At 36.1% G+C, this 10093-nt stretch overlaps 1 protein-coding gene across 1 annotated transcript; it reads left to right on the forward strand.

The window, feature by feature from the left end:
* Positions 1-874: 874 nt before the first annotated feature.
* LOC103256703 (olfactory receptor 51B2-like) lies at positions 875-1813 on the forward strand. Its single transcript, XM_008054481.1, has one exon. It carries the CDS (start codon positions 875-877, stop codon positions 1811-1813), a length of 939 nt encoding a protein of 312 aa, XP_008052672.1.
* The last annotated feature ends 8280 nt before the right edge of the window (positions 1814-10093 follow it).

The following is a 10093-nucleotide window of genomic DNA, read 5'->3' on the forward strand; positions in this document are numbered from 1 at the left end:
CTGTACCCCACAAAACCATAATAAAAAATACTGATTAATGAAAATAATAATAATAATAATTGGAAAGAACAAGAGAATCAATCACATGGAAGAATCAAGAGGTTTCTATCTCCAACAGTGGATAGATATGAAATCCTTCTCAAACATTGCTGTGCACTTGAATCTCCTGGGAATCCTGATAAAATATACATTTTGATTCAGGAGGTTGGAAGAGGGAGAGTCTGAGGCTGTAAGGATAGTAAATTTCTATGTTTGTTAGATGTGTCTAGTGTGTGAGCTACAACTCTGGTGGCCAAGCTCAAGAATATGGGTAACTGTTGGAATGGCAAAGCAATCCACTGGAAACGATGGACTTCCATGTTATGTTCCACAAACAGCTAGCATTCAATTTCAAAAAAGTACAAGTTTTATTCATTGAAAAAAATGCTTTTAGCATAATAGTAGACTCTAAAATTAAAATCAACACAATAAATTTCTAAAAATTTAACAGTCACAGGAAGGAAACAGCTAAATCAGATAATTCTTCATTTGTTTATGTTTATCATATTTGTCTCTGTTATCACTGTTACTGCAGATCTTTTTAGACACACACAATACTTAGGGCTGATTATCTAAGAAAAACCAATGAAAAGATTTCCTTTAATTTGAAGGAAAAAAGACATTGATTTTTCTCCTATTAGGTAAAGACCATTATTGTTCATCTATAGAATAGCCTACAATGCCTACTCTTCTTCTGAGGAAAATAGTTGCAAAGTCTAATTTACCACAGCAATTATCTGCAAGTAAGAAGACTGTCACTGAAGGTACAGTAACAAAACCATTGAATAATCTGGGCTTCTGGTTTCAAGAATGCTGCTTTCCACCTGTGGATATGATGTGGTCCAATATAACTGCAGCCCCCTTTTTGCTCACTGGCTTCCCTGGGCTAGAGGCATTTCATCACTGGATCTCCATCCCTTTCTTTGCTGTGTATTTGTGTATCCTTCTTGGCAGTGGCACACTCCTCTACCTCATCAAGGATGACCACAGTCTTCATGAACCCATGTACTATTTCCTTGCCATACTGGCAGGCACAGATGTGATGGTAACATTGATCACGATGCCTACTGTAATGGGCACCTTATGGGTGAATCACAGGGAGATTAGTCATGTAGGATGCTTCTTGCAGGCCTACTTTATTCACTCTCTATCTGCTGTAGAATCAGGCTTTCTCCTTGCAATGGTCTATGATCATTTTATTGCCATCCGCAATCCTTTGAGATATACTTCCATTCTCACCAATACTAAAGTGGTAAAGTTAGGAGTGGTTACTTTCCTAAGAGTCTTTAAAATTATCCTGCCTGTGATCTTGCGTCTTTTTTCATTTTCCTATTGCAAATCTCACGTTATCACTCGTGCTTCCTGCCTTCACCAGGAAGTCATGAAACTGGCCTGTGCTGATATAATTTTTAACAGAATTTGCCCTGTTATTATGATTGTCTTGACCATCTTCCTGGACTCTCTGATCATCCTTTTCTCCTACATTTTAATTTTTAAAACTGTCATGAGCTTTGCGTCTGGTAAAGAGAGAGCCAAGGCCCTCAATACCTGCATCTCTCATGTTAGTTGTGTCCTCATCTTCTATGTCACTGTGCGGGGATTGACATTCATCTACAGATTTGGGAAGCATGTGCAGGAAGTTGTCCATATTATCATGAGCTATATAAACTTTCTTTTTCCTCCTTTAATGAATCCTCTCATCTATAGCATCAAGACCAAGCAAATCCAACATGGCATTGTCCAACTTTTCTCTAAACACAGACTTGGTTGTTAAACTCATATCTGGAGAATCAGACACAGGCACAAAGATAAAGACAAAGGAAGACCTAAAGTCTGAATTCCTCTCTGAGCAAACATCAGTGATACATTGGAAAACTATGTATTTTTCACTAGGGATTAAATATTTTATCATAGGTTTGGCCATGAACTGTGAGTTGCTTGATCACAGATATCTGAGCAGGATCACATAGAACCGAAAATGTTCATAAAGAATTTCTTTCTTCAGATTCACCTAAAAAAAGCCACTCCAGGAAAATTCTAAAAAAAAAACAAATATGTGGAATAATTGCTAAGAAAAAAATTTTCATCATTGTGCACATTTGTGGGTAACTGTGTATATGTGTGCATAGGCTAATTTGTACATGTAAAAAAGTAACAAAATAATTTTTATCACTATTCTCTGGAAATAGACTCTCATTTAAATTTTTCTTTTTCTCAAATAAAGTTTACAATAAGAAATTAGAGTTTTAAATTTACTTTTAAATGAGCAAGTTTTAATGATTTTTTAAATACTATCTAGCCAGAGTTACATTCTCTAGGACCATGATTTGCACTTTGTGTTTTCTAAATAATCACATGAATCTTGTACACGGAATTTCAAAAAGAGCTTTTGTAAATTATTCATTTCAGGGTGTCTAGATTTTATACAAACACATCTGTGTACCTTTTTCTTCATTGAATATTCAGTTGTTTAAACTCTTGAAGAAGAAAACAAACAAAGAAGACAAGCTTCTGATCAGTTAATAAGTATGAAAGGAAGTTGGGAAGAGTAAACTTACTCTGTAAATATACATTTTTCTTTGACCCAAGGACAGGAAGGAAATGTCAGAACTCTACACAAAAAAGCATATGATTATTACAGCACTTAAAATATGAGACAGTTAATATATATTTCATATACTTTCAGATATAAAAATTGAAAGTGGTGTTTTTTTTCTGCAATAATTATTATCCTCTGTAAAAACTATTGTTGGAAGCCAGACAATATGAAGTCAGATGGATTTCATTCTTTCAATGCCTAAAATGTTAAGGTGGGAGGAATTTCTTAATAAATCTGTGTTATAACTGTTTTCAGATAGGATTATTCAACCACAAATTGTATAAAAGGAAAATTTATTCTGGGGTACAATACTCCAGTCATTGATTCTGAATATAAACACAAATACTCACTACAGTTATCTACCAAAGATTTCCTCTGTTATCTATAATCTGCCCAGGAGGCCTATGATGCATTCAAGCATCTGAACAGACAACTCCATTTCAGAAAATTCCTGTTGTAATTTGCTATCTTGATGTAGAAGCTCTTGTGACTGAGGAACGACTGACATTTATAGTCATATTCATAGAACAGAAACTGTTGGAAATCACTAGTTCCTGTGGTTGTCACAAGTTACTGTAATATTGTATTTCACTCTAATAACTAAAATTTAAGTGTAAGTTTACAATTTGATACATGATACACTTGACAAAAGGACCTCTAATTTCATTGACCAAAGCTCTTCAAGTTAAAATCTATTATTTTTCTCATGGAAAGTGAGAAAGATCCTGGATTCCTGGCATGGGTCATCAAGTTATACTTTACTTAATAACCCACCACATATGTGTATAAAGAAAAGAAAGATTCAGACTATGGTAGGAAAACAGCAATGACATGCTTCTTGTGCAAGTAGTGGGTTTGAAATATGACAATATTTGAACCTCTCTGAAGAGGCATAAAGGGTATTCATTTTGGATGTGTTCTTATTTCGAAGATGGAAAAAACCAGTTTTAGGGAGGCCTATTTATTATTAGTGAAAGTATCCCCAAATGTTAGTGTAGAGTGAGTTCTCTGTCCTTGCTGCCCTCCTGCCTGTTTAAAGAAAATATATTTCAAGATCTTACTCAAAGGATCATCTTGTCCTACTAGTATTGTGTTTATTTGAGACCATTTATCTGTTGCTTAGCAGGAGATTAGGTTAATGGTCTGAAACATCAATTTCTTTAGAGATAAAAGATACACAGACCCTTCCAAGGCCACAAATCAGTCCTTTACTAAATGAAATCAGTTATCTATTTTTCATTGTATTTTAATGGGGATGATAGTTTTAACTGTATTCCTTCAGCACACAAAACGATCTTTATTCAGTCTCCTCCCTGTACCATCAGTCTTGATGACCCGGACTGTAAATCAGACTGTAGCATGTCAGTCATGATGTTCTATTTCTACCTATAAGTTGATGAAGTGAGAAAGTAAACAACCTGATTAATTTTGGGGGAGGGGGCATGTTCTTTGTGTAAGATACTTTACTGGAACTTAACGTGTCTTCTTGGGTAGTAGTTTGGTTAGTTTATAGTATTTCACAGGATTAGATAAAAGTAGTATATTTAGAAATCCACAAATAAATTTTCAAATTTTTTCAGCTTTTTAATTTCAATCACAATTTGGGCATTGACTTTGTTGAAGGAAATGAATGAACTGATGAATTTAAATGTAGAATTCAATCAGTTTAAACAAACAAGAAAATAGTTCAGTCTTTGTAATGAGAATCTGAAGAGCAGCTGGGCTCAGTGGCTCAGGCTATAATCCTGCGATTTGGGAGGTTGAGGTGAGTGAACTGCCTGAGCCCGCGGGTTCGAGACCTGCCTGGGTAACTTGGCAAGACCTCATCTCCACAATAAATCAAAAAAATAGCCGGGCGTGGTAGCACGCGCCTGTAGTTCCAGCTACTTGGAAGGCTGAGGCAGAAGGATTGCCAGAGCCTAGCAGGTTGAGGCTGCAGTGGCTGGGAGTGGCCACTGCACTCCAGTCTGGGTGATAGAGTGAGACTCCAACTCAAAAAAAAGAAAAAAAAGAATCTGAAGAGCAAGAGAGATAACACTTAAAAAGAATAATAAAGTAATATGACCTAAATGCATTTATTAAGTAGAATATGAGTTTTGGGTTTTGGGACTAAGATGACCAAGCTGGACATAGTGGCTTATGCCTATAGTCCCAGCAGTTTGAGAGGCCAAGGTGAGAGGATTGCCCAAGCCTACTGATTCAAGAACAGCCTGGGCAACTTGGCGAGACTTCATCTCAACAATAAATCAAAAACTTAGCTGGGCATGGTGGTGCATGCCTGTAGTTCCAGCTACTTGTAAGACTGAGTCTGAAGAATTGCCTAAGCCCAGCAGGTCAAGGCTGTGGTGGCCATGAGCATGCAACTGCATTCCAGTCTGGGCGACAGAGTGAGACTCCAACTCAAAAAACAAAACCAAAAAAAAAACAAAAAGATGGCCAACGTGAGGCAGTTAGATTGAGTTTCTCCTACAGAGTAAACTAAGCTAGATAGAGTTTCCTCAGAACCCAGTGAGGAACAACACCAGCAACAGACCTTATGACTTTCAAAGAAGTGATAATAAACACAAAGTACAAATGAGAGACAAATCCATCAATCTAGGCTGGAACTAACCAATCTCTCACCTTTACCACCAGTCTACTGGCAGACTTTGACCTCAGTGGGGAAGGTGAATGAGGGAAATTCAGAAGTTCTGTGTTCCTGTTGCAGATTAGCTTGGCCCCAGAACCTTGCAAGAACCAGTCCCTCAAAGGAAATTGTCTTACCCACAGCCTTGCTCTGCCAAAGACCTTGTGGAGTGGTGCAGGAACAAAGAAAGCCTTGAGAATTGCCAGCTGCCATTTCCCAGAAACTCAGCTCTTGCAGGTGGCACAGCTGCTTTTTAGTGGGCCTGGGAGGGGTAGATCCAACGGGCAAGCACCTTGGTTACAGATAGCTCCTGTAGGGTGGGTTGACATGAAAATACCTGATGTCCTGAAGACAACTGCACACATTTATAAGGCAAACTGCCTGAGGCCAAGATGGGAGCTGGGTGGGACTCCCTGCCATAGCAATCTCACACTCCCCTAGTAAACTCTTCTATGTCTGTCCTATACAACAGCATTACTCTTGTGTCCCGAGAACCCCTCTTAATCTCCTCTGGAGTAGCCGACTGCACTTTGTGGGGTATTCAAGTTTCTTCCCCTCATACCCCACACTCCTCACAAAAGCTCAATACAGACAGAGAATTTGGGCAATCCACAGAAACTTGTCCTTCACCTAGGTATGTTGGGCACTTTCTTGAAGCAACAGACTCCAAGGAGAAAGTCCACAGCCACCATCATGGCTGGCTTTCTCACACAAATGTCACTTACTCACTGGAAGTCAACACTGCAGCCTACCACATCAGATATAATACTGCAACTTTGGGGAATTCTTGATCTTATACCTCAGCTAACATCACTACCCAAAGCCACTCTGGTCACTCAGGATGCCGTGAAAGTGCAACTACCCAGCACAGGACTGCCATCTCGGAATTGAAAAACTCACCTTGTCAAGTCCATGTAAGACTCAAGGAACCTATAGTGCCTACATCTGCCCTCTGCCAACCTCAAATAAAAAGAAATAGTCTACCTAACTGATAAAGAACCAGAAAAATAATTCTGATATTATGAAAAACAGAGTTCTCCAACACCCCCAAAAGACCACAGAAACTCTTTAGCAACAAACCCTAACCAAAATGTAATCTTTGAAATTCCAGACAGAATTCAAAAGGTTGAATACAAAATTGATCAATAAACTTCAGGAGAAAATTGAAATTCAAAATAAAGAAATAAAAAATATATATTCAGGACATGAATGGAAAATTATCCAAGGACATAGACACACACACACACACACACACACACACACACACAAACACACAAGCTGAAATTCTGGAAATGAAACAATCATTTAGGGAAGTACAAAATGCAGTGGAAAGTTTTAACGGTAGACTTGAACATATGAAAGGATCTCAGAACTTGAAGACAAGGCTTTTGAATTAACACAACCAGACAACAGTAAGAAAAAAGAATTGAGAATGGAACAAATTGTCCAAGAAATATGGGATTATGTAAAATGTCCAACCCTAAGAATTATAGATGTCCCTAAGGAAGAAGAGAAAGCAGCAGGTTTGGAAACTATTTGAGGGAATATAAAAGAAGCCCCCCAGACCCCATAAGTTTCATTGGAAAAAGGTGATCCCCAAGGCATATACTCATCTAGTTATGCAAAGTTAATGTGAAGGAATTTTAAGAGAAGTGAGAAAAATACATCAAATAACTTACTAGGATGAACCTGTCAGACTAACAACAAACTTCTTGGATGATACCATACAAGCCAGAAAGGGATTAGAGCCCCATCTTCAATCTCCTCAAACAGAATAATAGTCAGTCAAGGATTTTGTATCCTACAAAGCCAAGTTTCATAAATGAAGGAGAAATGAAGTCTTTCCCAGACAAGCAGACGCTGAGAGAATTTGTCACCACTAGAATGGCTCTATAAGAAATATTCCAAGTAGTTCTAAATACTGAAACAAAATATTGAAATGCACCACTAGAAAAATACTGAAAATCAAAGTTCACAGATTTTATGGAAAACCACTACAGTAGAGAAAATAAATAAATAAATAAAACAACCAGATAACAACCAGTGTGATGAATGGTATAGTATCTTACATATCATTATTAACACTGAACATAAATGGTCTCAATGTCCCACTAAAAAGGTATAGACTGAATAGAATGGATAATCAAAAACACAACCTAAATATCTGTTGTTTTTAAGAGACCCACTTAACTCACAAAGAATTTTATAGACTCAAGATAATGGGGTTGGGAAAAATATTACACTTAAACGGAAGCCAAAAATGAGCAGGAGTAGCAACTCCCATGCCACCTAAAACAGACTTTAAATTAAAATCAGTAAAAAAGTCAAAGATAATTAGATAGATAAAGAGGTCAATCCAATGAGAAAACATAATAATTTTCAATACATATGTGCTCCTAACTATAGAGCTCCTAGCTTTATAAAACAAAGTCTAGTAGACCTTACCAATAAAAAAGATGGACAGCAATACAATATAGTGGGAGACTTCAACACTTCACTGACAGCAATAGACAGATTAACAAGGCAGAAAGTCAAAGAGGAAACATTGGAGTTAAAACAGACACGAGAGCAAATGGAAATAACAGACATCTATAGAACTTTCCATACAAAAACTACAGAATATACATTTTTCTCATCAGCACACAGAACATTCTCCAGAATAGACTATATGATAGGCCACAAATCAAATCTCAATAAATTTTTTAAAAAGCAAAATCATATCAAGCACCATCTCAAGTCACAGTGAAATAAAACTAGAAAGTAACTCCAAGAAGAAGCTGCGAAACCAAACAAAAACATAAAAGTTAATCAATGTTCTCCTGAGTAACCTTTGGTCAACACTGAAATCAAGATGAAAATTTTAAAAATCCTAAAATTGAATTACAACAATGAAACAAGTTATCAAAACCTCTAGAATATAGCCAAAGCTGTGTTTAGAGGAAAATTCATACTGCTTAAGGCCTACATTAATAAGACCGACAGATCACATATCAACAACTTAACATCATTCTGAAGGAACTAGAAAAACATGAAGAGACCACACCCAAAGATAGAAAAGAAGTAAGACTCCTTCTCAAAAAGGAAAGAAATAATAAAGATCAGAGCAGAATGAAATGAAATTGAAATTTAAAAAAATATAAAGGATTAATGAAACAAAAAGTTTGTTCTTTGAAAAGATAAAATTGATAAACCACTAACTAGATTAATTAAGAAACAGCGAAGATTAAAATTAGCTCAATCAGAAATGAAAATGGAGATATTACAACTGATACAATGGAAATTCAAAAGATAATTGGAGACTATTATGAACACCTCTATGCAAAAAAACTAGACAATATAGAGAAAATTGATAAATTTTTGGAAACCTACAACCCTCCAACCTTGAATTATGAAGAAATAGAAACCCTGAACAGACTAACAATGAGTAGCGAGATTAAAACAGTAATTAGAAGTCTACCAACAACAACAGCAAAAAAGCTTTTTAAAAAAATCAGACCTTCAAAAAAAATGGCACTATTTTTATTGAAGTTATTCCACAAGATTGAAGAGGAAGGAATCCTCCCTAACTTATTCTATGAAGCCATTACCATTCTATTACTAAAGCCAGGAAAAGACACAACAAAGAAAACTATAATTCGGTATTCCTTATGAACAGAGATGTGAAAAATCCTCAAGGGAAGATTAGCAACCTGAATTCAACAGCATATATGAACCATAATACATCACAACCAAGTGAGTTTTATCTCAGGGAGGCAAAGGTGGTTCATCATTTGCAAATCAATAAGTGTCATCTACCTCATAAACAGAATAAAAAACAAAAATCATATGATTATTTCAATAGATGCATAAAAAACATTCGATAAAATCCAGCATCCCTTCATGATAAAAACCTTCAGCAAAGTAGGCATAGAGGGAACATTTTTCAAAATAATAAAAGCCATATATGACAAACCTACAGCCAAGTAAACTACAGATTGAACGTAATCCCTATCAAACTACCAATGTCATTTTAACAGAATTAGAAAAAAGAATCTTAAAATTTATATGGGATCAAATCTAAGCAAAAAGAACAAAGCTGGAGGCATCACATTATCTTACTTCAAATTATACTACAAGACTTTAGTAAACAAAACAGCATGGTACTGGTACAAAAGCAGACACATGAACCAATGGACCAAGATAAAAAATCTAGAAATAACCCCCAGTCCATACAACCAACTGATATTTGACAAAGCAGACAAAAACACTGGGGAAAGGACACCCTGTTCAAGAAATGGTGCTGAGGAAATTGGATAGCTACATGCAGAAAAATGAAACTTGATCCCTATCTCTTCCCATATACAAAAATTAACTCATGATGGATTAAATACTTAAATGTCAGACCTGAAATCATAAAAATCCTGGAAGAAAACTGAAGAAAAACTCTTCTGGATGTTGATGTAGGCAAAAGATTCCTGACTAAGACTCCAAAAGCAAATGCAACTAAAACAAAAGTAAACAAGTATGACAAGACTAAACTAAATAGCTTATGCACAGCAAAAGAAATAATTGACAGAGCAAATAGATAACTTACAGAATGGGTGAAGATATTCACAAGCTATACATCTGACAAAGGATTAATATCCAGAATCTACAAGGAACTCAAACAAATTAGCAAGAAAAAAAAAAATAACCCCATTAAGAATTGGGCAAATGACACGAATAGACATGTCTCAAAAGAACATATATGCATGGTCAAAAAACATGAAAAAATGCTCAACATCACTCACCATCAGGGAAATGCAAATTAAAACCACAATGAGATACCGTACATCAGTCAGAATGACTAT

This window comes from Carlito syrichta, unplaced genomic scaffold (assembly GCF_000164805.1).
Source record: "Carlito syrichta isolate Samal-C Ts95f unplaced genomic scaffold, Tarsius_syrichta-2.0.1 Scaffold293841, whole genome shotgun sequence".
NCBI lineage: Eukaryota > Metazoa > Chordata > Mammalia > Primates > Tarsiidae > Carlito > Carlito syrichta.

Excerpts from the sequence above, each read along its gene's own strand:
- LOC103256703 (XM_008054481.1), top strand. The coding sequence starts at position 875 with ATGTGGTCCAATATAACTGCAGCCCCCTTTTTGCTCACTGGCTTCCCT.